The sequence below is a fragment of the Hibiscus syriacus genome, unplaced genomic scaffold (genome assembly GCF_006381635.1).
Source record: "Hibiscus syriacus cultivar Baekdansim isolate YM2019G1 unplaced genomic scaffold, ASM638163v2 tig00110307_pilon, whole genome shotgun sequence".
Lineage (NCBI taxonomy): Eukaryota > Viridiplantae > Streptophyta > Magnoliopsida > Malvales > Malvaceae > Hibiscus > Hibiscus syriacus.
In genome coordinates, this window is record NW_024062674.1 from 862,690 (window position 1) to 889,318 (window position 26,629).

Sequence of the window (26,629 nt, forward strand, 5' to 3'; positions counted from 1 at the left end):
GCTGTACATAGCCGTTGGGGATGTTTTAGAGCCGTTTGGGGATGATTTTTCTAGTAAAAAAGGCTGCCCATAACATGGTGCATCGGTGCACTATCATGGTGCATCGATACCCCTTAATTAAAGTCAAATAAACTAGTTGTTACTAGCCGTTGCAGCCTTGATGCATGGATGCATGGCAGGATGCATCGATTCACTAAGTGCATTCGATGTTTGAGTGCATGGATGCATTGCATGATGCATCGATGCATTAGTGCAGGTGCATGGATGCACTGCAGGGATGCAGGGATGCACTTTGACACCCTTTAGCATTTTGGCTCAAATCCGATTTTAATGGATTTTGAATTATTTTTGAAACCTTTTAAAACTTGGAATAAATTTAATTAAGTCCAAAAATATTTTGTAAATTCAATTCAAGTACAAAAACATTTTGCCTTAAATTGTTATATCAAAACATAGTTCAACAGACAGTTTTATTTTGTTTCATAAAATAAATACGACTGTCCACCAAGTTTGATTTAAAACCTAAATTAATTTAATACTGATTATATTAATAAATTTCAAACATTTAATTCTTGTATACATGCCAGCTAAGACTTTTGGAACACAGTAGGATGTCATCATTGTTACCTGTAAATATTTCCTTGGTGATTGATTCCAAACTCAACTCCTTACTCCTCCTCTTCCTTTTTCCTACGCGTGAAAATCATCACACGCTAAGTATACACTTAGTGAGGCAACCATATAAATATTTAAAACAATGCAACACATAATTTAAAGGAATAAAAACATTCAATTTAATATTATCATTTTACCTGTATACAATCCATGTTACCATAAAATAATATGATATAATCGAATATAAATTTTTTTACCAATATACTTGCCATTTATATCATAACCTCATAATCTTATTTGCCAGTTTATCATTTATTAACCAATAAACCATAACCCAAAGTATAATTGTATGAGTGACCCGATATAGGAGTCAAATATTGTACCAAAGTGCTGAGGTCGAGCTTTGCTCACCTAATAATGCACCGTACTACTGAGGTCGGGCTTTACCCACCTTGTACACCGTAGTGTTTTGTATCATGTCTTCACTAGACACTTTGAGGCCTGCACTATGTGCCTTCTCTATACACTCTAGTGCTACCTAATATGCAGCTGCTAGACTATATAGCATGCCATTAATACCATTGATCCTCAATAACATATTTGGGCATATAGTCTACTTTTATTTGATTCATCCATGGAAAAATATATCAATACCATTTAACATTGGGCATTTCATACCCACAATATAATTCATGATAAAAAATCATATATGTTCATGATAACATCATATCCAACAATCAGTGATCAATGCATTTTATATTCAACCTTTGACATATTTAGAATATGTCAAATATATGATAAATGACATAAATATCATGTCAACATAAATAAGGTAGACTTATCTCAAGTCCTGCCCAATGGTGCATAAAACATTCATTTATAATGTTATGAATGCATTGAAATCATTTTTACATTATATACAAGTCAAAATATAAGCCTCACTAAGCTTTAACTTATCCTTTACTTCTAATTTGGTTAACTCCCAAAATTTGGCATAATTTCATATCCTGTCAATTTGCACTATCTTTAAAGAAATATTATTCTGTATTAATATACACCTTTAAAAATTATTCCGTTTATACCACTGGAAACTAGACTCAAATATGAATATATCCATATAAATAAATCGTTCTAATTCATTCTATATAATTTATGGTAAATTTTCAAAGTTGACCAACAGAATCTATTTTGTGCAGAATCTGTTGCCCTGATTTTCTAACATTTCCTCGGTTAAAAATCATATCTTTTTATATATACCTTGAAATCAGTTTCCATTTGTTCTAAACAAAACTATACTGATATGATAATCAAACGGAATAAAATCATCCTTTAATCATTTTTGTAGAATTTATGGCAATTTTCTAATTTTACTGTCCAGAACATAAATTATAAACAGATTTCACCAATTTGCATTTTTAACTTGTTCACTAATTCTATTAGTTCACCAAATGCACATATATGCATACATCACAACTCAAATAATATTTTAGGAGTCAATTCTTACCATAGTAACTCCATCACTGGTTCATCGCAAGCCAATGTTTGTTCGATAACATAAGTACAAATTAAATTTTCACTCACCTGGTGTCCTTTGCTCACAACCTTCCTTGGAATTTTTCATTTCATCCTTAAGGTTCTTCTTAGCTTTAATAATATTTGATCTCGATTTCAAGCACTCAATCTCTAAATGGACACCATTATCAAATATAAACAATTTCAAACCAATTGTTAGAATCTTACTAATATAGGTATACTTTGGAAAATAAATTCCTAACAAGTTTCCCTATGCTTATTCAATACAATTTCCATGTCACAACATAAATGTTGACTTTAACATTTCCAATTGACCATTCAAATTTCATTTAATCCATATTCATACTTGAAACTTATTCACCACCAAATATTTTAACACTTATTAATCCTTTTTTAAATTTGGAACTAACTTTTCCAATTTATTTAAAAATGGTCCATTACAATTTTACCATTCAAAGTTTCAAAACCAATATTCCAGTATTGAAATAATTATCACCCAAGTACATATACAAAGGTATAATTATAAATAAGCAATCCAAACTATTTGAATATTTCGTTTAAAACACCAAACTTTTAAAATTATCATATTTCACATCTAACGCTCATTTCAATTCCAAAACAGAAATTTCCAGCATAGTACATCAACTATTAGTCAATTACACAATCATTCACAACTTTTCCAAAATTGTCAAATTGGTCCCCTAACTTTTCAAAAAATACATAATGATCCCCCAATTTTTTTAAAGCTTGTAAAATACTTCCTACATCATTTCCAGACCTTTCATAATTTTTGTAGAATTTTCCTCATCCTTTAAGACCAAAGCCTAATGGTTTAAAGTTCCAAAACTAGGTTTTTCACGATTTTTCTCTGTTTTGATTCGATTCAAGCATGAAATCAACTTTCAATCAACCTTACATCATCTCTAAAATCAAATCCCTAATCAAATTTCATCAAAACACAAGTTTCGCTAACTTATAATTTGGCTGAATTTTAAAGAATAATTTATAGGAATATTGAACATGTTTTAACCATAAATCAAGCTTGAAAATGAATCTACAACCTCAAAAACATCAAGATTCATCATCAATTTCATGAACCTTATCATGAACATAAACCTTTAGATTTGGGATCTTTTAAATCCAGCAAGACTAGAAAGCAATATTGGTACCAAATGATAGCGTTTTTTGCGTAGATCACTTCCCTATTTCACGACATAACTTGAATTCCAATAGAATTGGCTTAAAAATTGAAAATAAAATATTTTCTTACCTTGAAAGAACTCACGTTCTAGCTGCCAGAGAAGATGAAGAAATTCATCTTACAATTATTCATCTTTCTTTATTAATAATGAATTAAAAATTCATTAAATGTCAAATTACCACTTTACCCTTAAAATCAACATATCCATACTAATTTACCCTTAATGAACTTGATATTTACATTAATAACAAGTCACAACAACCTTATCATCTTTGAATAGTCAAAGATAGACAAAATATTTTCCCACTTTACCATTTTGCCCTTGTAATTTCCAAAACTTATAATTCTGCCACTTTAATCCAACAATCCAAACTAAATTTGAAATTAAACCATTAAAAATTATTTTCCAACATTTAAAAATGTGAAAATAATATATTTATTTCCTTATTTTCGTGATCAATTTGTACCTTTTTAAAATTACATTTTGGTCCCTAAACTTTTCAAAGTTTATACTTTAGTCACCAAACATTCAAAATCTTATAATTTGATCACTAAACTAAATCCATTTATGGAATAAAATTCTTTTTGGGAAAATACCATTTATGTCTTTAAACTTTTCTTTATTTTCTACTTTGATCCTCAAACTTTCAAAATTTACATTTTGGCCACTAACCAAAATTTTGGGATATTACAATTCTCCCCTCAAGAAAATTCGATCTCGAATTTTCCAAAACACACTTGATGTAAATAGACAATGATGTGGCTTTTTCACTTTTGATTTCTTTATCAAACTTCAATAAGTACTAGTTCTTTTTCATAAATCAAATATATTTGAATCTCTATTTCCAATCGATACCTCCTGAGCATCGACACATGAAAAACATTATGGATCTTGTCCATTTCCAGAGGCACTTCTAGTTGATAAATCATTGATCTAACTTCCTTTCCTTTGCGTTTGAACTGTAATATTTTTTCCAATGTGATAATTTAAGAAATACTTCTTTATCACTTTCACAGAATTCAATCTCTTTTTGCTTCAAGTCTACATAAGACTTCTACCGATCAGATGCTATCTTCAGATTATCCTGAATTATCCTCATTTTATCCTCAGCATCTTTCAATAAATTAAGACCAACAAGATCTCGATCTTTTAACTCGAACCAATTTAATTATTTTCAGTACTTTCTCTCATATAAAGCTTCGTACGGAGCTATCTTCATGCTCGATTGATAACTCTTCTCATACTTTCTTTTAAACTCTTTCCTCGATAATATAAACATTCATCAAACTTAACCTTAAAGTCTTTAGTTTCACTTTTTTCTTCCTGTTCTATCTTTGACAAGCACGAAAATTTTCATCTTTTCTTTGATGATCCTTTATTCGATCTAGCGACATAGGCTTTAAATTTAATTCAACAATCAAAACACCATCTTTCTTTACAGACAATTACATATTCAAAACTCTCAGAATAGAAATGTCTTTCAACTTTATCGTATTAGCCACCACATTAGCCTTTCCTATTTACAGTTGATAAACACGTCATCATTGTTTAAGGAACGCAATCCATTTCCTTTCTTTTCAATCCTTTGAGTCAACACATACTTTTGAATTTTAAGACCCGTATAGATATAGTGTCACTCACCATGTAGATAGTGGTGTTATATCAATAAAGTAAACACAACTATTGCCAACTCGAGATCATGAGTAAAATAATTTATTTCATGATTCTCTAGTTGCTTTGGAGAATAAACCAAAACTTTACCTCTTACACGAACACGCATCCCAAATTATTATGAAACACATTACTATAATTCACATAATCTTTTCCAGATTCTAATTATACTGACTTTAGAGCTTATGTCAGTATTCTTTTTAATATCTCAAAGTTTTCTTGGCACTTAACAGTCCAAATGAATAACACATCTTTACCCAATAATTTGGTCAAAGGGAATATAATCATCGAAAAGTTCTTTATGAACCTTCGATAGTAACTAACAAATCCCATGAAACTTTGAAATTCGAAAACATTCTTTAGAATTTATCTTTCAACTCTATCCCGTGCTTCCTTGATATATATTTTTATCCCCTTAGCTGAGTCCACTGTAGCCAAAGAATACAACCTTAGACAACCAACATTTACACTTGGTGAACTTATCATGCAATTTTTCTCCCGAATAGATGGAAGAGCTATACAAAAATAGACATCATATTCTTTCTTGGTCTTACAACATCCCACAATAACATTGATGAACACTACCACCAATTAATCCGAGTATAATTGAAATATTCAGTTTATCCAATCCTTAAGTGTCATAAGAACATTTGTTAAACCAAATGGGCTTATAACAACTCGTAGTGTTCATATCAAATTCTGAAAACTGTCTTAGGAAGATCTTCTTCCTTATATTTAACTAATAATACCCCGATAGGAGATCCGACTTAGAAGACATCAATACACCTTTTTAATTGATCAAAAGATTATCAATCCTCAGAAGAGTATACTTGTTCTTATTTGTTACCGTTACCTTATTTAACGGACGATAATCCATGAATAATTGAATAGGCTCGTCTTTATTTTTTCACAATAACACCGGTGCATCCGAGATGACACGCTTAGTCTTGTAAATTCTCATTCTTGAAAATTCTACTAACCATGCCTTTAATTCTCTTAGCTCAGTTAAAGCCATTTTACTTTCTACATCTCAATTTAGAGGTAATTCATGTAACTTTTACATATACATATTTGGATACCCTAGAACAGTTGAAATATCTTCCAACTTAACTAAGAAAGTTTGAGCATTCACTTCCTTTACTAAGAAGGCTTGACAACCTAGTAACAATAACTTTATAGCAGTTGATGCTAAAATCATATTAGAAATCAAATTTACTCTTTTCCTACCATAAATATCTCAAAACTTTTCGCCTTCTTTAAAATCAATAGCTTTAAGATAGACAAAATATTTACATTAATAAGAAGTCACAGCAGCCTTATTATCTTTCAATAGTCAAAGATAGACAAAATATTTTCCCACTTTACCATTTTGCCCTTGTAATTTCCAAAACTTACAATTATGCCACTTTGATCTAACAATCCAAACTAAACAAGAAATTAAAGCATTAAATATTATTTTCCAACATTTAAAAATGCAAAAAAAATTTATCTATTTCTTTATTTTCGTGATCAATTTGTACCTTTTTAAAATTACATTTTGGTCCCTAAACTTTTAAAAGTTTATACTTTGGTCACCAAACATTCAAAATCTTATAATTTGATCACAAAACTAAATCCATTTATGGAATAAAATTATTTTTGGGAAAATACCATTTATGTCTTTAAACTTTTCCCAATTTTCTACTTTGATCCTCAAACTTTCAAAATTTACTTTTTGGCCATTAACCAAAATTTTGGGATATTACACCATGTGTATGGGAGGGGGAAGTTTTCAATCTTTAAGCCTTCGGTTGGGCTACCTTTGGTCATAGTCGGGATCACTGGTTGGAGTAGAGTAGTCACTGGCTCGTTTCCCGGCATGTGAGGGCCGGTGAGCATCAGCCAAATGAGTTGTTGAGGCTTGGTATGTTTCTCGGCCAAATGTGCGAAAGGGGGGAGGGAATATGTTTGTTTTCTAACTTTGGCTTAATCATGAATAAGCCTCTGCATTTTATCCCTTTTTGCACTCTGGTCGTTTATTTTTATTTATTTCGAATATCCATGCTAATTTTACTAACTTTTAATTTGGTCACTGTTCTGCTATGTTATTTATTTTTAACTTCTAACTTTTATTTTATTGCACTTTAATCATTGTGATTTATTTATTTATTTATTGTTTCTATTATTTGATTCGGCCTTGTGGTGACCTGATCCGGGTTATGATCCACATTATTATGGTTCGAACTCTGCTAATTACTAACTTTTATTTTATTGCACTTTAATCATTTTTATTTATTTATTTATTTATTGTTTATAATATTCGATTCGGCCTTGTGGTGACCCGATTCGGGGTATGATCCGCATTATTATGGTTCGTGCTCTGCTAATTACTAACTTTTATTTTATTGCACTTTAATCATTGTTTTTTATTTATTTATTTATTTATTTATTTATTTATTGTTTCTAATATTTGATTTGGCCTTGTAGTGACCCAATTCGGGGTATGATCCGCATTATTATGGTTTGGACTCTACTAGCTACTGATTTTTATTTTATTGCATTCTAACCATTGTTTGTTTATTTATTATTTATAATATTTGATTCGACCTTGTGGTGACCCGATCTGGGGTATGATCCGCATTATTATGGTTCGGACTTTGCTAACCGCTAACTTTTCTAACAACTAACCTTTCTAACCACTAATTACTAATTGTTAACCTTTTATTTATTTGTTTGTTTTATTTCATGTTCGAACAATGTACGACATTGCGACAATTCATCCCGGGGTATGACTCGCCTCATTTACGGTATGGGATACATAATAAAATTCGATATTAACATTTTATTTTTATTGCATTTTATTTCCGCTATTTAACTTTATGCACTTTTAAATTTATGCCTTTTTTATTTTCTTTATTTAATTTTAGTCCTTACCTTTTATGTGCTTTAAATTTATGATCTCTTCTTTTTACCCATCATTTTCAATACATAGTCATTTTACATATTTTAATTACCTTTAATATTTATATTCTTTTAGTTTAGTCCTTGATATATCATTTTTCAGATTTAGTCCATAACCTTTTAATTATTCTACTCATATTTAGTCATTAAATTAAGAGAATTCTTAATTTGGTCCTTACTTTTGTTCGAGGTTCCTATTTAATTATTCAAGTTACAATATTGATTTAAATTAATGATAGAACCTCCACTTTTAGTTAGATTTCAATACAGTCCTCTTAATTTAGGGAATAATCTGAGTCGGCCCTCGCGTAAATGCTCAAGGGACCACCTTGGTTATTCGACTCGATAATTGGTTAAAATCAAATATGATTAATATTAGAACCTACACATCTAGGTTTGTGCCTGTAGGTCCTTTAACTTTCATAATTTGACACTTTAAGTTAGAAAAAACCTTTAATTTACCCTAGCTTAATTAGGATTAAATAAAAATTTGTTTGATTGCATTGTTTTTTTAACTCTAAGGCAATGTTTTCTTATTAAGGAATTAATAGTATATCTCCTGCAATCATGCTCCGGGAGTGACTACTGGTAATTCTATAAATAAGTCGGCATCCTTTTCAAAACCACATCATGATTTTCTAAAAAAATGAGGCAATATTTGGTTATTAGGCACTATAGATGATCTCTCGCATTTACACTTGGGAGCTAAAGCTATTGGTCTCAATAAACGAACACCCTTTTCAACTTTGCATCCATAATGATTTTCAAATTAAATAAAGATCAAACTCAAAAGTTTCGATTTTAAATATAGGGTAATCAACTAGGTACATGTAATATCCCAAAATCAGGGTTAGTGACTAAAAAGTAAGTTTTGAAACTTTGAGGTCTGATTTCAAATAATTAAAAAGTTCAGGGACTTAATTAAAATTTCTTTGGGTAGGAATGATTAGAAAAAAAGGAAAGAATGAAGGGCAAAAAGGTTTTTTCACCAAATTGAATTAAAAATTCAAGTGTTGTGTATTATATATACATGTGGAATAAGGAAATGAAGAGAAAATATCCAGAGTATTCTTCAGCTTTCTTCTTCCTCTCCATCGTGGGTTCTTGTATAAGGTAGTTAATATCAAGTTGGTTATTTCTTTCATTTTAAAGTTGCTTCTGATTATTGAAGTGATAAGAAAGCTTAAAAGAGGATTAAGATTGCTTGAAAATCAAAGATGAATAAGTTATGTAATATTGAACTAAAGAGTTTATAAGGGAATTGTTGAGTAAGAGTTAGTAAACAAGTTTTGAAGTGAAATTTGACTTGTCAATACTCTAATTAAGAAATTAGAAGCAATAGAAATGAATTAAGAACATGTTGAACAATTGGTAAGACTTTTAAATTCAAGGGTTCTGATGAGATATTGTATGATTTGATGAGTTAAAGTAATATAAGAAGGTTTGAGCAAGTATATTTGAGTTTGATGAAGTAAAAGAAGTAATAGAGTGGAAATTTAATAAGTTATGGAAAATTTTCGAGTGAAACAAGTAAATTCTAGGCAAGAGTTATCGGTATTGTTCATTCAATATCGATATTTCAAAGAGAAAAGAAGTAGTAATTGGGGTATGGCTATCGATACTGGTTGAATGAGTATCAATACCCTAAGGCAAAAATTCATATAATTGTTCATAGAGTATCGATATCAATGAGTAGGTATCGATACCATAGTATAGTAGTATCGATACCATGTTAAGGGTATCGATACCAGACAACAACAAATCTAATATTGGTTTGAGTAAGTATATTTGAGTTTGATGAAGTAAAAGAAGTAATAGAGTGGAAATTTAGTAAGTTATGGAAAATTTTCAAGTGAAACAAGTAAATTATGGGTAAGGGGTATCGGTATTGTTCATTCAGTACCGATACTTGAAAGAGAAAAGAAGTAATAATTGGGGTATGGGTATCTATACTGGTTGAATAAGTATCGATACCCTAAGGCAAAAATTCATATAATTGTTCATAGAGTATCGATATCAATGAGTAGGTATCGGTACCATAGTATAGTAGTATCGATACCATGTTAAGGGTATCGATACCAAACAACATCGAATCTAATATTGGTATCGATACAGGAGCAGGTATCGGTACCATAGCATAGAAGTATCGGTACTGTTAGGGTAGTATCGATACTACTTAAGCTGGAAAGTAGAAATTAGTACTTTGATTAGCTTGCAATAGTAAGAATCTTTGCAAGTAATTCAAATTTTGATATTTATTGGATTATGTATTCGTGTAGATAACAATCGAGAGCAAAGTCCGGATAAGTCAACCATGTAATAGTCCTCGAGAAAGAGATAAGAGATCAGTATTGACTAGTGAGACCAAGTGAGTGCATAAATTAAATATGATTTGATGAGAAATTATACTTGCGATAAGTTTGTTTCCTACATGTTGAAATATATGACTTGTATGCCTTATATGTCATGTGAACATAAGAGGACAGAATATAAATTATATGATATGAAATAAGTGAAGGTATGCATATATGATATATGTTATGAAATAAGATATATATGGTTGCATGAGACCTATAAGAAAATATATATGTGACATGTGAATTATATGGAAATGATCTACGTGTAAGTGAACTACGTGACTATGTGATCATATGAAAATGTGATAATAAGCTATGTGAAAGAACTATGATATTATGTGCTTATGTGATATGAATATGTGAATGTGTGATAACATAAAAGATAATGCCCATGTTATGTGTCATGAGATCTAGAGGTATAGTTGGCATGCCAAGAGTTGAGGGTTCTACGTAGTCCTTCGGGACAAATCCTACACGCCCCTAGTGGTAATTATACGAGATGTGGTGACAGCATATGTGCACAACCTCTATGTACTCACATATCTTTAGTTCTCACATGTGTACACGGGCTAATAAAAGAGATGATATAAAGAAACCTTGTATGATACTATGTGCTTTATTGGTAATATGTGTGGTATGAAGTGTCATTAAACTTTAAATACAGGATTATATGTTTTAAAGGGATTAATGATAATGATAATGATAATGACAATGATGGGATTATATTAGTGTTGATATATGTGCATATATATAGTTGTAATATGAATGATTATATGATATTGGTATTATGTTACTATTTGAAATGTGAAATGTTCATGGATAGTTAAATATTTAGAGTTTTGATTATATGTGTTTTATGCCTCACTAAGTCATTGACTTAGCGTGTGAGTATTTCACACGTAGGTTCCGGAAAGCGAGAAGAGAAGCTAAGAAAAGCAAGACAGGTCAGATTCCCCTTTTCAAAGATTAGATTGGAAATGTATTTGAATACATGTATTTGTTACATAGAATGTAATTGGCATATAGTCTAAAGATTTGAATTGTTTAAACTCTGATATGTTTTGTAAAACCAATTGATTTAAATTAACATAAAATATTTATTTTCTTGAATTGTGAATTTAAATTTTTAACCAATTTGTGAAGGAAAACGCTTTAAAAAGTCAATGTGACACCTCAGACTCAGATCCGGGTCAGATATGGGTTAGGGGTGTTAAATTTAATGGTATCAGAGCTAAGTTTTAGCCGATTCTAGGCTTAAACTGAAGTTAAATGAGTTTTAAAATGTGTACATGTCAACCCAAAGTGAAAATTTTCTAATCTGATTGTGTATGGAGTATGTTGTCTTGCTAATAGAATAGAAGAGTTATGTTATATGAGATATCTAGCCATAAGAATTTCCCGAAAAAAAGTGAGAGGTGATGAACCTGATGGTGGTAGCCATTTACCTGCCCTGACCAGGCAGGATGAAGAGCGAACACCTCAGAAAGTGCTTTGGAAAAACCAAAGGTTGTTTTCAGAAGTTGAAAACATGTTAGAATAACGTTAAAGGGTATTTACTAGTCTAAAGTGGAGAAGTTAGATAAAGTAGTATAGATATTATGTAGATGAGTTGAACTATAGTGAACATATGTTATCATGAGAATGATAGAATATTAAGTGATGTGGTTATTAGTTTAGAAAAGTTTGATAATAAGTACTCGGTGATAAGTTTATCAGATAAATGAAGCCAGAGTTTATAAGTTTGAAATAGGGGAATCATAATGTGTATGGATAAGAGTGCAGTTTGATAAGTTGAATGAATTGTTGTGAAGTTAATATAAATGAAAATGATGTATGTAAGTGATGTGTGGAGGGTGTGTGCATAGACTAAAAGAGTGTTATTGGTGTTGAAATTGTTCCTTCTTCAAGAAGTGGTTAATTGTGTTAAAGATCTAGAGAGAGCTCAGAAAGATTAAGAGAATTAGTATTTTATAAAAGTCAACACTATCGAAGAGAGACAGAGATTATGATTTTCAACTACAGATCTGGTTTGAATCAGTTATATTTCATGTTGGAAGATCAAATCTGATGAAAGTCAGACTCACTTAAAGTAGTAGAGTTTGGTACTGGAAAATTAAACAAGGAGTTAAAGATAGATACAAAGTTAAGTTTAGATATGAAAGGGGTGAAATGGATTGAAAATTCTGTTAAAAATATGTAAATTGAATAAGAAAAACTATTTAAAATAGATTAAGTGATGTGGATATTATTTCGGAAGAGTTTAAAAATGGGTACATCGGTGATTAATTTATAAGACAAACGAAATTGAAATGTTACATTTGAACAAAGGAAATTTCATGATGTATGAGAAAGGATGTGTATTTGATAAGTTAAGCTAACTAAATATGGTGTGGACTTAGATATGGTGGTGTATTCTGATTATGTAAATGTGGTATAGTTAAGAAGATAAGGATTTGTGTATCCAAATGAAGCTAAATATTGTAGTAGAATATGTATATTGTAAATAGAATAAGGATTTTGTATAAGAACAAGATTTTGTGCAATTCATGTGGATTATAAGAGTTATGAAGATGTGATAAAGATGGGTAATCAGAGATAAGTATAAGTGATATGAAAATAGTATGAGAGCATAGAGGAAAGATAGAGTTTATTTATGTTATAAGGATATCTTGATTATGAAAGGATAAATGGATAAAGAAATGAAAATGATGGAGTTTAAAGGATCAAGTAGGATAAGGGTTATATTGAGGTGTAGATTATAAGTTTGCTATAGAAGTGAGAAAAGTAAGTAAGGTTACCTTAAAGCTATGAAAACCTTTGATTAAGGTCTCAAGAAGTTGAATTCGTTGTAACGTTTATCTCCATACATCGACAGATAGTTAGTTAAGTGTGACCTGTATTGGTTCAAGGATGTGTTTCTTAATCATATAAGTATAATCAAAGAGATATGAATTTATTTATAGGTATGAAGAAAGTTTGAATACAATTGAAGGATTATATTTCTCTTTGATTAAAATGTTAAAGATAAGAGTGTTATCTTTTAGATGATAAAAGAATATGAGTATTGTAAATTGGATGAAGATGGTACAAGAACAAAAGGTTTGGTTACTATGGTAAGGTAATTAGAGATTAATAAAGGATGCAATTTGATTCATGATTTTGAATGGAAAGGATTGAGGTTAATGGTTATTTTCTATATGATAAGTGACATTAAATGGATGTATAAAGGAAAAAGGTAGTTGAAGAACTAAAGGAATGAAAGGCAAGTTTCTGACGGTGACAGGAAAGATTAAGTAAATGAAACAACATGAGAACATTAGAATATATGCTTTTATCGATGTGTGCAGTGAAAATTTGAGGATGAATTTTCTTAAAATGAGGGGAGATTTGTAATATCCCAAAATCAGGGTTAGCGACTAAAAAGTAAGTTTTGAAACTTTGAGGTCTGATTTTGAAGAATTAAAAGTTCAAGGACTTAATTAAAATTTCTTTGGGTAGGACTGATTAGAAAAAGAAGGAAAGAATAAAGGGAAAAAATGTTTTTTCTCCATATTGAATTAAAAATTCAAGTGTGGTGTATTATATATACATGTGGAATAAGGAAATGAAGAGAAAATATCCAGAGTCTTCTTCAGCTTTCTTCTTCCTCTCCATCGTGGGTTCTTGTATAAGGTAAGTTGATCTCAAGTTGGTTATTCCTTCTATTTTAAAGTTACTTCTGATTATTGGAGTGATAAGAAAGCTTAAAATAGGCATAAGATTGCTCAAAGATGAATAAGTTATGTAAGATTGAAGGTAAAGAGTTTATAAGGGAATTGTTGAGTAAGAGTTAGTAAACAAGTTTTGAAGTGAAATTTGACTTGTCAATACTCTAATTAAGAAATTAGAAGCAATAGAAATGAATTAAGAGCATGTTGAACAATTGGTAAGACTTTTAAATTCAAGGGTTCTAATGAGATATTGTATGATTTGATGAGTTAAAGTAATATAAGAAGGTTTGAGTAAGTATATTTGAGTTTGATGAAGTAAAAGAAGTAATAGAGTGGAAATTTAATAAGTTATGGAAAATTTTCGAGTGAAACAAGTAAATTCTTGGCAAGGGGTATCGGTATTGTTCAATACCGATATTTCAAAGAGAAAAGAAGTAGTAATTGGGGTATGGCTATCGATACTGGTTGAATGAGTATCAATACCCTAAGGCAAAAATTCATATAATTATTCATAGAGTATAGATATCAATGAGTAGGTATCGGTACCATAATATAGTAGTATCGATACTATGTTAAGGGTATCGATTTCAGACAACAACAAATCTAATATTAGTATCGATACCGGAGGGGGTATCGGTACAATAGCATAGAAGTATCGGTACTGTGAGGGTAGTACCGATACTACTTAAGTTGGAAAGTAGAAATTAGTAGTTTGATTAGCTTGCAATAGTAAGAATCTTTGCAAGTAATTCAAATTCCGATATAATTGGATTGTGTATTCATGTAGATAACGATCGAGAGCAAAGTTCGGATAAGTCGACCAAGTAATAGTCCTCGAGAAAGAGATAAGTGATCGACATTGACTAGTGAGGCCAGATGAGTGCATAATAATATTAAATATGATTTGATGAGAAATTATACTTGCGATAAGTTTGTTTCCTACATGTTGAAATATATAACTTGTATGCCTTATATGTCATATGAACATAAGAGGACAGAAAATAAATTATATGATATAACATAAGTGAAGGTATGCATATATGATATATGTTATGAAATAAGATATATATGGTTACATGAGACCTATGAGAAAAGATATATGTGACATGTGAATTATATGGAAATGATCTATGTGTAAGTGAACTACGTGACTATGTGATCATATGAAAATGTGATAATGAGCTATGTGAAAGAACTACAAGATTATGTGCTTATGTGATATGAATATGTGAATGTGTGATAACATAAAAGATAATGCTCATGTTATGTGTCATGAGATCTAGAGGTATAGTTGGCATACTAAGAGTTAAGGGTTCTATGTGGTCCTTCGGGACATATATGTAATCCTTTGGAACATATATGCGGTACTTCGGTACACTTATTTGGTCAATTGGAATATGTATATAGTTCTTAAGGAGTGGGCCTTCGGGACATATGTGATAATGTGGTCCTTAAGGACATAGTGGTCATTCGGGACAAATCCTACGCGCCCCTAGTAGGAATTATACGAGCTGTGGTGACAACATATGTGCTCAACCTCTATGTACTCACATATCTTTAGTTCTCACATGTGTACATGGGCTAATAAAAGAGATGATATAGAAACCGTGTATGATACTATGTGCTTTGTTGGTAATATGTGTGTTATGAAGTGTCATTAAACTTTAAATACAAGATTATATATTTTAAATGGATTAATGATAATGATAATGATAATGACAATGATGAGATTAGATTAGTGGTGATATATGTGCATGTATATAGTTGTAATATGAATGATTATATGATGTTGGTATTATGTTACTATTTGAAATGTGAAATGTTCATGCATAGTTAAATATTTAGAGTTTTGATTATATGTGTTTTATGCCTCACTAAGTCATCGACTTAGCATATGAGTGTTTCACACGTAGGTTCCGGAAAGCGAGAAGAAAAGCTAAGAGGAGCAAGACAGGTCAGATTCTCCTTTACAAAGATCAGATCAGAAATGTATTTGAATACATGTATTTATTACATACAATGTAGTTGGCATGTTGTCTAAAGATTTGAATTGTTTAAACTCTGATATGTTTTGTAAAACCAATTGATTTTAATTAAGGTAAAGTTTTTATTTTCTTGAATTGTGAATTTAAATTTTTAACCAATTTGTAAAGAAAAACGCTTTGAAAAGTCAATGTGACACCTCAGACTCAGATCCAGGTCAGATACGAGTTGAGGGTGTTATAGTACCAATTTTTGGGCACTTGTGGGCGTGTTAATCCTTCCCCACTCGTAACTGACTCTCGAACCTGATTTCTGGATTTTCGTAGAATTTAAAACTCGGTATTTTGATAAAAATAAAATGTTTTATTAAAATCACCCGGTTTTTATGGTGTCCCAATCGCACCTTAAATGATTGGTGGCGACTTCTCACATTTCGAAACCCTTTTCAAAGAAAACCCCTGAGTCGGTATCGATTTTTCCCCGCCTGGGCAAAAACGGTGTCGACAACTTGCATATGATTCAGAGGGTCATGCTTCTTCTGTTCTTTGAGCTGGTACTGATGAGGTCAGAATATCAGTTGCAATCGTTGTTTCAACGTAAATCTTCACCATATTATTATTTGATGATTGATGAAGTCCAACCATAACAGCGACATCGTCACCATCATTAAGCTAGACTTTCATATGTGATTGGATTTGAGGATATTAGGTGCTGATAACTTAAACATGAAACAGAAGCTCCAAGTTTTCTCTCAATTTTTTACTTCATTTGGCGATGAGATACATCTACAGGGAACATCATATTGATGGGCCTGTGTGACTTAAACACAACACAAACATCAGTTTGTAGAATTTTACCATTATAATGGACAATTGTGAAGAATTTGTTGCTCATTATTTGAAATGATTTTGGTTAGAAGAAAGAAGTTTGTTGTGATGAAAGGAGTGTTTTGTGTGTAGGAGATGAAATGAGTGTGTTATGTATGTTAAATTTTTAGCCGTTGGAACTCGTCATGTCGATGTGACGAGTTCCATTGAATTTTTTTAAAAATATTGCCCGTTCAATAACGGTCAATCTAAAGGTCAACAAATTCAAATTTTTACCCGTTGGAACTCGTCACACCGGAGTGACGAGTTCCATCAGTAATAAAATAATCTTTTTAAATGCTTTTAAAAAAAAATTAAAATATATTTTTTATTGAATATATTAAAATAATTCAGGCTATGGGACCCACATGACACGACCCATTAAAAAAATATCTCATGGAACTCGTAACACTGGAATGACGAGTTCCATGGTCGTATCATTTGCCCTAGATTCCAAAATAAATTTTTTGTTACCTTATTGGGCCAAATAATTCACCCGCTTGGATTATTGGGCTAAAAAATGTCATACTAACTCAGATTTCGTTGAATGTAGGCTTGTCAAGTCCGTTGCTATTAATGTTTTAACGATTTAGGGATTAAAATGAAAGTTTTTTATTTCAACAATAAAAATGAAAATGTACAAAAAGTTCATACGCGGGAACAGGTAATACTTTTCTTGGCAAAATGTAATGTGAGGCCTCGTAATTTTTCAAAAAAAGTAATGCTACTCTCGTGCTTTTTAAAAAAACTAATGAATATCATTTTTTTATACTTAATGTGGCCCTTAAATTTAAAAAATAAATCTAATATAGTCTTTTAACCAACAATTTTAGTCGTTGACAATTATGATACTGACCTAAAACTTAACAGTACTAACGTGATGATCCATGGTGGTTGGTGACGTGACGGATGATGTCGTAGATGGGTTAAATTGGTTTTTTTGATCGAGTTCAAGAGTTAAATTGAGTTTTTTTTAAAGTTCAAGGACTTATTCGATTTTTTAGAAAAATTAAAATATTTTAAATTTAAAATACACAAATTTTTTTTAAAAAATAAATATCAAAAATAAAAATTAAATTACTAAAAAAATTAAAACTCTAAATATCTTTCGAATTTGATTTCACTAAATTTTATAAATATTATAAAGTCTTATAAAAAATAAAATTTAAAAGTTATAAAATTAAAATTTATGTATAAATTATCATGAAAATATATAATTAAAAAATATAAAAAATAGTTATAAAATTAAGAAGAGCATTTTAGTGAATATAACATGATAGAAGAAAATAAGATTCACACAAACTTGATTTAAAAATAGTAATAGGAAAATTGTTGTACCTTGTCAATTTCTGTTAAATACAACTCTATAAAGTCAAGTAGATATAAACTCCACGTGATTGAGATATTTTTATTATCATTTTTATTTTTATTTTTTAAGGAATAATAAATTATAAAATAAAACTCAGATTAGAATTGACATGTATGAACATAATAATATAATTATACTGCTAAATAAAATAAAAGTTCACATTAGAATTAATCTCTAAATTGAATGAATCATTTAACAATAATATTTTCAACTACTCTGATTAATATATATATTTAATATTTTTAGTAATTTAATTTTTATTTTTAGCATTTTTGTATTTAATTTTTATTAATATATACTTTGCTTTTATATAAAAATATAATATAAGATTTTTATGTAATTAAAATTTAGATTTGAACTCGAGATTCAATTGAATTAAGTCTTTGAATTTTTTGAGTCAAGTTAAATAACACTCAAACTTGATTCGACTAGTTTACAATCCTACTTAATGGTTAAGCTTTGAATCCCTTTACAAAGGGCCTCATATTCGAGTCCCATTCATCCAAGTTAATTCTTTATATTTTCATCATTTTCTAAATAATAAAACAGTATTAATTCATTAAAGAAAATGACATATATCACACTAACTTTGATTTCGTTGAATGTAGGCTTGTCAAGTAATGATTTAACGATTTAGTGACTAAAATGAAAGTTTATTTATTTCAACAATTAAAATAAAAACGTCCAAAAGTTTATATACCATCAATGTAAATTTCCAGGAATATTAAATCCACTAGTTGCACTTCATGCAGACGCGGAAACAGGTATTGGTTTCTTTTTTCAATAAAATACGGAAAGTCAAAACTAAACAACTAATTCAAAGAATGGCAATCTTGTAATAATGTACAAAACTAAGCCTAATTTAACTAACTATAACGATAAATATCAATTACCTGTAAGCAAATTAAAAAAGTACACACAAAAACAAAGAAAAAGCTCTCTTTGCCCAGAAAATTTTCCGAAATATGTCCGGTGGATACCCTCAACACCCTCCCGGCTACGGGTACGGCGCCCCGCCGTCTCAGCCGTACACAGCCGCTCCATACACCGCCGGCGCTCCGACTCCGCCTCATCCGTACGACGCTTCGACTCCGCCTCAGCCGTACGGCTCTCCGACTCCGCCTCAGCCGTACGGCTCTCCGACTCCACCTCAGCCGTACGGCTCTCCGACTCCGCCTCAGCCGTACGGCGCTCATACTACGCCTCAGCAGTACGGCGCTCATACTACGCCTCAGCCGTACGGCGCTCCATACGGCGCTGCACCATACGGTGCACCTTCTGCTCCCTATTCTGCCCCTCCGGGCGGGAAGCCACCAAAGGACAAGCCCCAGGCGCATGGCTTCGGCGGTGCTCCTCCAGCACACGGCGGGAGCTATCCTCCGATGGGAGGCTATGCGAGCCCGTTCGCAGCTCTGGTGCCGTCGGCGTTTCCACCGGGGACAGATCCTAACATCGTGGCTTGCTTTCAAATGGCCGATCAAGATGGAAGTGGATTCATCGATGATAAGGAGTTGCAGAGAGCGCTTTCTTCGTATAATCAAAGCTTTAGTCTCAGAACTGTTCGTTTGCTCATGTATCTCTTCACTAATACTAACACCAGGAAGATCGGTGAGTTTCCTTATTCATTCATCTTACTTCTTTCACTTCTTTTTTCCCCAATTGCAATTCGTTAGGTTAATTTTTCAAAAAAAAAAAGGAACATTGGAATATAGTAGCGTAATTGTATTTGTACAGACGAAGATGACTTAAACAACCCTTTCGTGTTCCATCGTAGATTATGCCACTTGTTATTAAAATTTGACAAGTACTGCGTGGGTATTTTGGTCCATTTGAAGCGTGTTAGGAAGATATTTTCACAAGTATCTACTGCTTGTCTATTTTCGCATACTGTGGAAAGATAACGTGGGTCGTTACTGGGGTTTCATTAATGATTAATTAATTAGTTTATTTAATTTTGTTTATTGCGGGCATCAGATTTGAATCTTATAAGAGTTAACTGGATCGTATGTCCCCAAATTATAATCCTCATTTTAAATTAGTTTTAAACTTTTGAATATTCTAATTTCATCCCTAAATTATGACTTATTTTAAATTAGTCCTTAAAATTTTTAATATTATAATTTTATCTCTAAACTATGACCCTCTTTCTAAATTAGTCCTCAAACTTTTGAATATTTCAATTTCATTCCCAAATTCATCCAAATATGTAATTAGTTTCAACAATAGTTTAACTTAAATTTTGTTTTTTAAACATATAATAATATAACTTGGGTTAGTAATTTTATTAACAAGGGATGTGATTAGTATATACGTATGGTTTAGGATGAAATTGGAATGCTCAAAAAGTTTGAAGACCAATTTAGAATGAAGGTCATAGTTTGGGATGAAATTGAAATGTTCAAGAGTTTGAGGATTAATTTATAATGATAGTCATAGTTTAGGGATGAAATTAGAACATTTAAAAGTTTAGGGATTAATTTAAAATGAAATACATAATTTGAGGACATATAATGCAATTAACTTGTCTTTTAATACTTTGAGGACATATAATGCAATTAGGATAAACTACGTATTAATTCACTCAATTATTATTTTAGTTGTGTTCAAATTATTATTCTTTTTCTAAAATCTAAATGTTTTAGTCACCTATTGTTAATTAATAGTGATGTTGACGTATTACCATAAAGTAATGCTATGTTATCATTGAAAAAATCAATTCGGGTTGAATAAATATGATTTCCCCCCTAAAAACTGAGGTCAACAATTAAATTGAATTTTACTGTTTAAGGGTGTGTTTGGAAAGCCACGTGAGCTTAATTATAGAATGGTGGTGTGTTACTGCAGGCCCATCTTCTTTAATTCTTAGGGGAAATGTAATTACACTCATTAAGTTTATAATTAATATTATTTTAAAATTCAAACTTTAATTACAATTTATACTACTAAACATGACATAGAGAATTGCAATAATTATATTTCGCCAGTCAAATATATCCAAGGAGCTAGAATTCTTTGTAAACATGCAAATGTAATTTACTTCAAATGATTTTTGTACTATTCTTGCCTAGTCCTGTATATGATATAGGTGAACATACCCTTTTTTTATCAACATTTTAACTAGTTGTCTCCCATGAAAATTTCTGAATGCAGGTCCGAAGGAGTTCATTTCTGTGTTCTTTAGTCTTCAGAATTGGAGGGTAATTTACATCCCTTCTATTTGTTTATAAAAAGGTTGTTTGTCTTGATTGCCCTTACGGTTTATTCAGCTAAAGAAAGGGGTTTGTTGCAGGCCATCTTCGAGAGATTCGATCGGGACAAGAGTGGAAAAATCGATGTCAATGAACTCAGAGAAGCACTTTTGAATCTAGGATTTGCAGTTTCTCCGGTTGTGTTGGATTTGCTTGTCTCAAAGTTTGATAAAACTGGAGGCAAATCCAAAGCCATTGAATATGACAACTTCATCGAGTACGATCACTGTTATATGGCGTTGAATTGAATTACTCGATATCATATAATCATGATCAGTTAATGTATATAAACATCATCTAATATATCTTTTCCCTTTCCTTCTTTTTGGATGCAGGTGCTGCCTTACAGTTAAAGTAAGCTCTCTTATTCGTACTTCATCTCTTCATCTTACTCGATGGGTGATCGGTTTTTAATCTATGTTCGGCTCTTGGTTTGATTGTGTAGGGACTAACTGAGAAATTCAAGGAGAAGGACACGAATTTCAGCGGTAACGCGACGTTTACTTACGAAGCCTTTATGCTCACCGTTCTGCCATTCCTGATTGCATAAATCAATAGATTATGAAAGCAAAACGGTGTGTTTGTTGATTTCCCTTTGAACTTGTGTGTTTAACTAGGTTTTTCTTTTTTGCTATATATTGACATATAGCTAAAATAAAAGATGTATTTCACTTGTATTAGCACTATTTTGAAGTTGATTCCAATGGCCAGTTTATGCGGTTTTCATGCTTTCTTGTTGCTCGTGATGAGTTTTGTTCACATTTAGTGAAGGCATAATGTCAAAAGTAGCTCACAATGTTTATCAATATGGTCATTTTGACTCGTAACCTTTTTTTTAAAGTATTTTAATTTTATTTTGGGGAAAAAATTCTCTATAAATGAAAATAATTAATTTACACATGATTAATGCTTCATGATAGGAGTATTTTTTAACCTAAAATGAAACGTTGAGAGTTAAAATATTTCAAAAAAAATAAAGATCAAAGTGATTATTCTGTCAAGGTTAGAGGGTTTTTTGTCTAAAATAAAATGTTGGAATCAAAATATTCTAAAAATCGGATAGGGGCAAAATGATAATTTTGATAAATAATAGACTAATATTGATATTCTGTCATCTTTATACTATCAATCAACCATTGACATTGTAAAACAATTGTGGGGGGGGGGGGGAAACTGCAACCATTGCCATTGTTGACTACCCACTTTTGATCATGTATAAGAAAATGCTTCAAGATATGACGTTTTTGAAAAAAGAAAAAAAAAACAAATAAAGATGTTGATTCTCCTCTCTTGAGGACATGTTTAAAATATCTCTTGAGATATGTTTTGAAACTTAATTCGTTTACTTTGGAACTGTTTCTCTTGAAATTTTATTTGTTTCCCTTATACTTTTTATTGAAACCAAATTTTGTGTCTAGATCTAGTAAAGTTAACTGTATCCGATTATCCGAATCGATTTACTTGATCCGAGACATGATATAGACCCAAATATGATGGTTCAAAATTGATCCGAAACCCGAAATAAACCGAATCGAACCAAAACTGACCTAAGTTTTAGTTAAATCGAAAACAACCTGAACCAAAACAACCCGAATAGAAATCAATCCGAATCAAAATAACCCAAACCGAAAGTAACCCAATTTTAATTTACCTATATCCGATCCAAATCGAACTTCGATCCGATTTTAACCCAATAATCGAGTCTAAGTAAAGGAATAAATTCTTATTATTATTATTATTATTATTATTATCTATTTAATAATTTGATAAATAGTAAAATGATGCATATTTTATTCTCATTTGTATTATACCACTACTTAACCATTAGTCTATCACCTTTAATAATAGTTGAATGGTTCAATATAACATTTCCTCATTTAAAATATCTTCTTTGTATATGATCCAATAATTTTTAAATTATTTAAAAATTATATCAATATTCATTCAAATATAATTATTATATTATTATATTATTTTTTAATTATGTAAATATTATATTTATAATTAAACATCAAACATCTAATTAAAATTTTTAATTGAGAATAAAATTTATAATTTAAAATTTAATTCTTCACGAAATAGGTTTCACCACAAACTTTTTAGGTTAGATCAATATGAAATTCAAATCACAAAATTTAATGTCTTACAGGTTCGGGTCAAATTGTCATCCATAAATCATAATGTTATTTAAAACATTGAATGTTGAAAGTTGAACTTGAACCTAAATGATAAGGTTGACAAATAAAAATATTTTTTTCTTATAAGAATATATCAATAATAATTGATATATATTTGATTGGACTCATACTTAACTTAACCCAAATTGACCCGAAAATCTAAATATTGACCCGAATTGAGACTGTTCAATCTGATATTGGTCCGACCCGAAAATTGATCAATCCGATATTGAACCAACCCAAAAATTGATCAATCTGATATTGACCTGACCCGAAATCAACCGATCTGGTATTGACCCAACTCGAAAACCAACCGGTCCGACATTGACCCGACTTGAAAACCAATGATTTGATATTAATCTAACCTGAAAACCAACTGATTTGATATTGACCTGATCTGATACCCGATCTGTTGAGTTAATCGATTGACGAATATGGCCAAGAGGGGGGTGAATTGGCAATTAAAATTTTGGTGGAAGCTTTTGCAGAAAATTGAAAGTAATTGCACAGCGATTTAGAGTGGTTCGACTTTATCAACCAAAGTCTACGTCCACTACCTTAGCTATCCACACTAAGGATTTTCCACAAATTCACTAATTTGTCTTTCTTTTGAGGACAAAGAGTAACCTTACAATCCCTCAAGAATTATACCCCAAATTCTTGAGAACACTCTCTCCCAAAAGAACAATACAAATTTTGCAAACTTACAAGGAAATCCTCACAAGGTAGATTGTTTGCACAATTCTATAACAAAAAAAAGAACACTCAAAGATGGATACAATTGAGCACAAAAAGTGTTCTTGAAAGCAAAATGAATATTGAATGAAAATAGGCTTGAAATGCTCAAACTTGAGGTTTGATGCTTTCTCTTTGATTCTCTCTTGATTCTAGTTGCTTGATGTTTCTTGTTGTTGATCAATGGCTTCTAAGCTTGCTTAAATACACCTTGAATCACTTCTGAACGTTGGGGATGATTAGAGAAAATAATATAGCCGTTTTAGTGTGAAAACAATTAATAAAACAGTTTGGAGCGTGGGGGGAATCGGTACCCCCTATGGGGAATCGGTTCCCTAACTGTAAAATTCAAATATTTTGACTGTTGAACAGGGGGAATCGGTACCCCCTATGGGGGAATCGGTTCCCTCCGAGCATTCTGGAAATCTCAGAGCCAAACCATTCAGGGGGGAATCGGTACCCCCTTGGGGGGGAATCGGTTCCCTCTGAGCAATCTGGAATTTTTGGCTTTGAAATGGTTCAAAATACTTTGAAAGATTATTTTGAAATTGTTTTAAGATTAAAACTTAATTTTACACTTAAGTAAGGATTAAAAATGATTTTTGAAATATTTTGAGTAATGTTTTGATATTCGAATAATTATATCGAATATACTTAGAAAATCATTTTGGAAAATCTTAAAATTCATTTAACTTAATTTGTTATATCGAAATATCAAAATGTTTTCAACAATCTCCCCCTTTTTGATATAACAAAACATTTTAGTAATTTTAAGATTTTGAAATCAAGTTTTGAAATTACTCCCCCTTACTTTAACACTTCTCCCATTTATCATTTTAAAAACACACTTAAAACACACTTCTCTCCCTTTTTGTTAAATCAAAAAGATTCAAATAAACGTGAAAAATATTAAGCCAATTGATTAGGTATATGTATGCATAAGCTGCTAAGATCACAATTAAGAGAAACGTTAGCCATTAGTTCCGTAATCAATATTCATAAATAATGTGATATGGAAAAATTGGTCATATTGCTAATAATGATGTAAATGATGCAATAATAAATAAATCACACCAAACATATAAGTTCAAACCATCCATAAATCCAAACAAATTCACAATCCTCAAATTCAAACATCCCAAAATATTCAAAATGTTAAAACAATAAGTTTGGAAAACAAAGTAAAACATTTAATCATATATCCGGATTAGGAGGAGGAAAACGAGCTCGCATAGCGGCCATTTCGTTAGTGAGGTCATTAATACGTGCATTGGTTTCTTCATTATTTGCACGCATTTCCCGAAGAATTTCTAATTGTTGAGCTCCCATTGTGGATAAATGGGACTCTATATAAATAAAGCGCGAATCTATGGTCGCATATCGGTAATCAAATGTCTCCATAAAAGATTGAAAATATGGAGGCATTTGAGTAGATTGTTGTGCTTGCTCTTCGGGCTGCTCCTCGGCCTGCTCAGGTTCAGCTTCAGCTTCATCGATGTCTCGCATTAGTTGCTCAAGCTCGAGATCTTCGTCAGCTTCGGGTGGAGCTTGTGAAGAACTAGCTCCCGGAGTAGTTGCAGAAGTTCGAACCCATTCCCCGGTTTCCTTATCCTTAATCCATCCCGCTCTCGTTAAGGAAAGAAGGTTAATTTGTTTCTTAAGAGGAAAAACGGCATCTAGACCGACTCTAAGCCCAGCTTTGGAAAACAGATTACTCAAAATACAACCGTAAACAAGAGATGAACAAAGTTTTTTATTAGGAACAAGATTTACGGTTTCAACAATTTCAGCAAAAATAATCTGAGGTAGGTTGATTTTAATATCGTTTTCGAAACAATGTAACCACCAAAGATCTAAGGCTCTAAAAGTAGAATAACGACCTCCAGATGGTCGAAACCACCAAGAAATCATTAGATGAAGAAAACGTTCATGAAGGTCTAGGACACTTGCATATCCCTTCTTTTATAACGAGATCCTAAACCTGTTTTTCATTTGAAATCCCTTCATTATCTAATCCGAATGTATTGGCTTGTAAGCCGAGTCAATATATAAGAATTGTCCTAGAAGGTAGGAACGAATTCCTATGGTTTCGGTTTCAGTTTGGTCTTTAACACAAACGGCATTAGAATAGAAAATACGAACAAGTTGATGGTAAACGATGGGTTCAAGGTCAAAGAGTTTATCAAATTTCCACTCTTGTAAAAGAGGAAGATATTTAAAATT

At 31.2% G+C, this 26,629-nt stretch overlaps 1 protein-coding gene across 3 annotated transcripts; it reads left to right on the top strand.

Annotated features, from left to right (window-relative positions):
* Positions 1-338: 338 nt before the first annotated feature.
* LOC120116918 (probable calcium-binding protein CML49) lies at positions 339-22,062 on the top strand. 3 transcript variants are annotated; one of them, XM_039137301.1, is made up of 6 exons: positions 339-355; positions 19,212-19,854; positions 21,397-21,443; positions 21,536-21,711; positions 21,830-21,848; positions 21,940-22,062. In XM_039137301.1, the coding sequence occupies exons 2-6, from the start codon at positions 19,212-19,214 to the stop codon at positions 22,042-22,044; spliced, it is 990 nt and encodes a 329-aa protein (XP_038993232.1). In that variant the 5' UTR covers positions 339-355; the 3' UTR covers positions 22,045-22,062. The 3 variants fall into 3 exon arrangements, with proteins under 3 accessions (XP_038993232.1, XP_038993231.1, XP_038993233.1); XM_039137302.1 differs by lacking the exon at positions 339-355 and having other exon boundaries at positions 19,170-19,288; positions 19,418-19,854; XM_039137300.1 differs by lacking the exon at positions 339-355 and having other exon boundaries at positions 19,169-19,854.
* Positions 22,063-26,629: the final 4,567 nt, after the last annotated feature.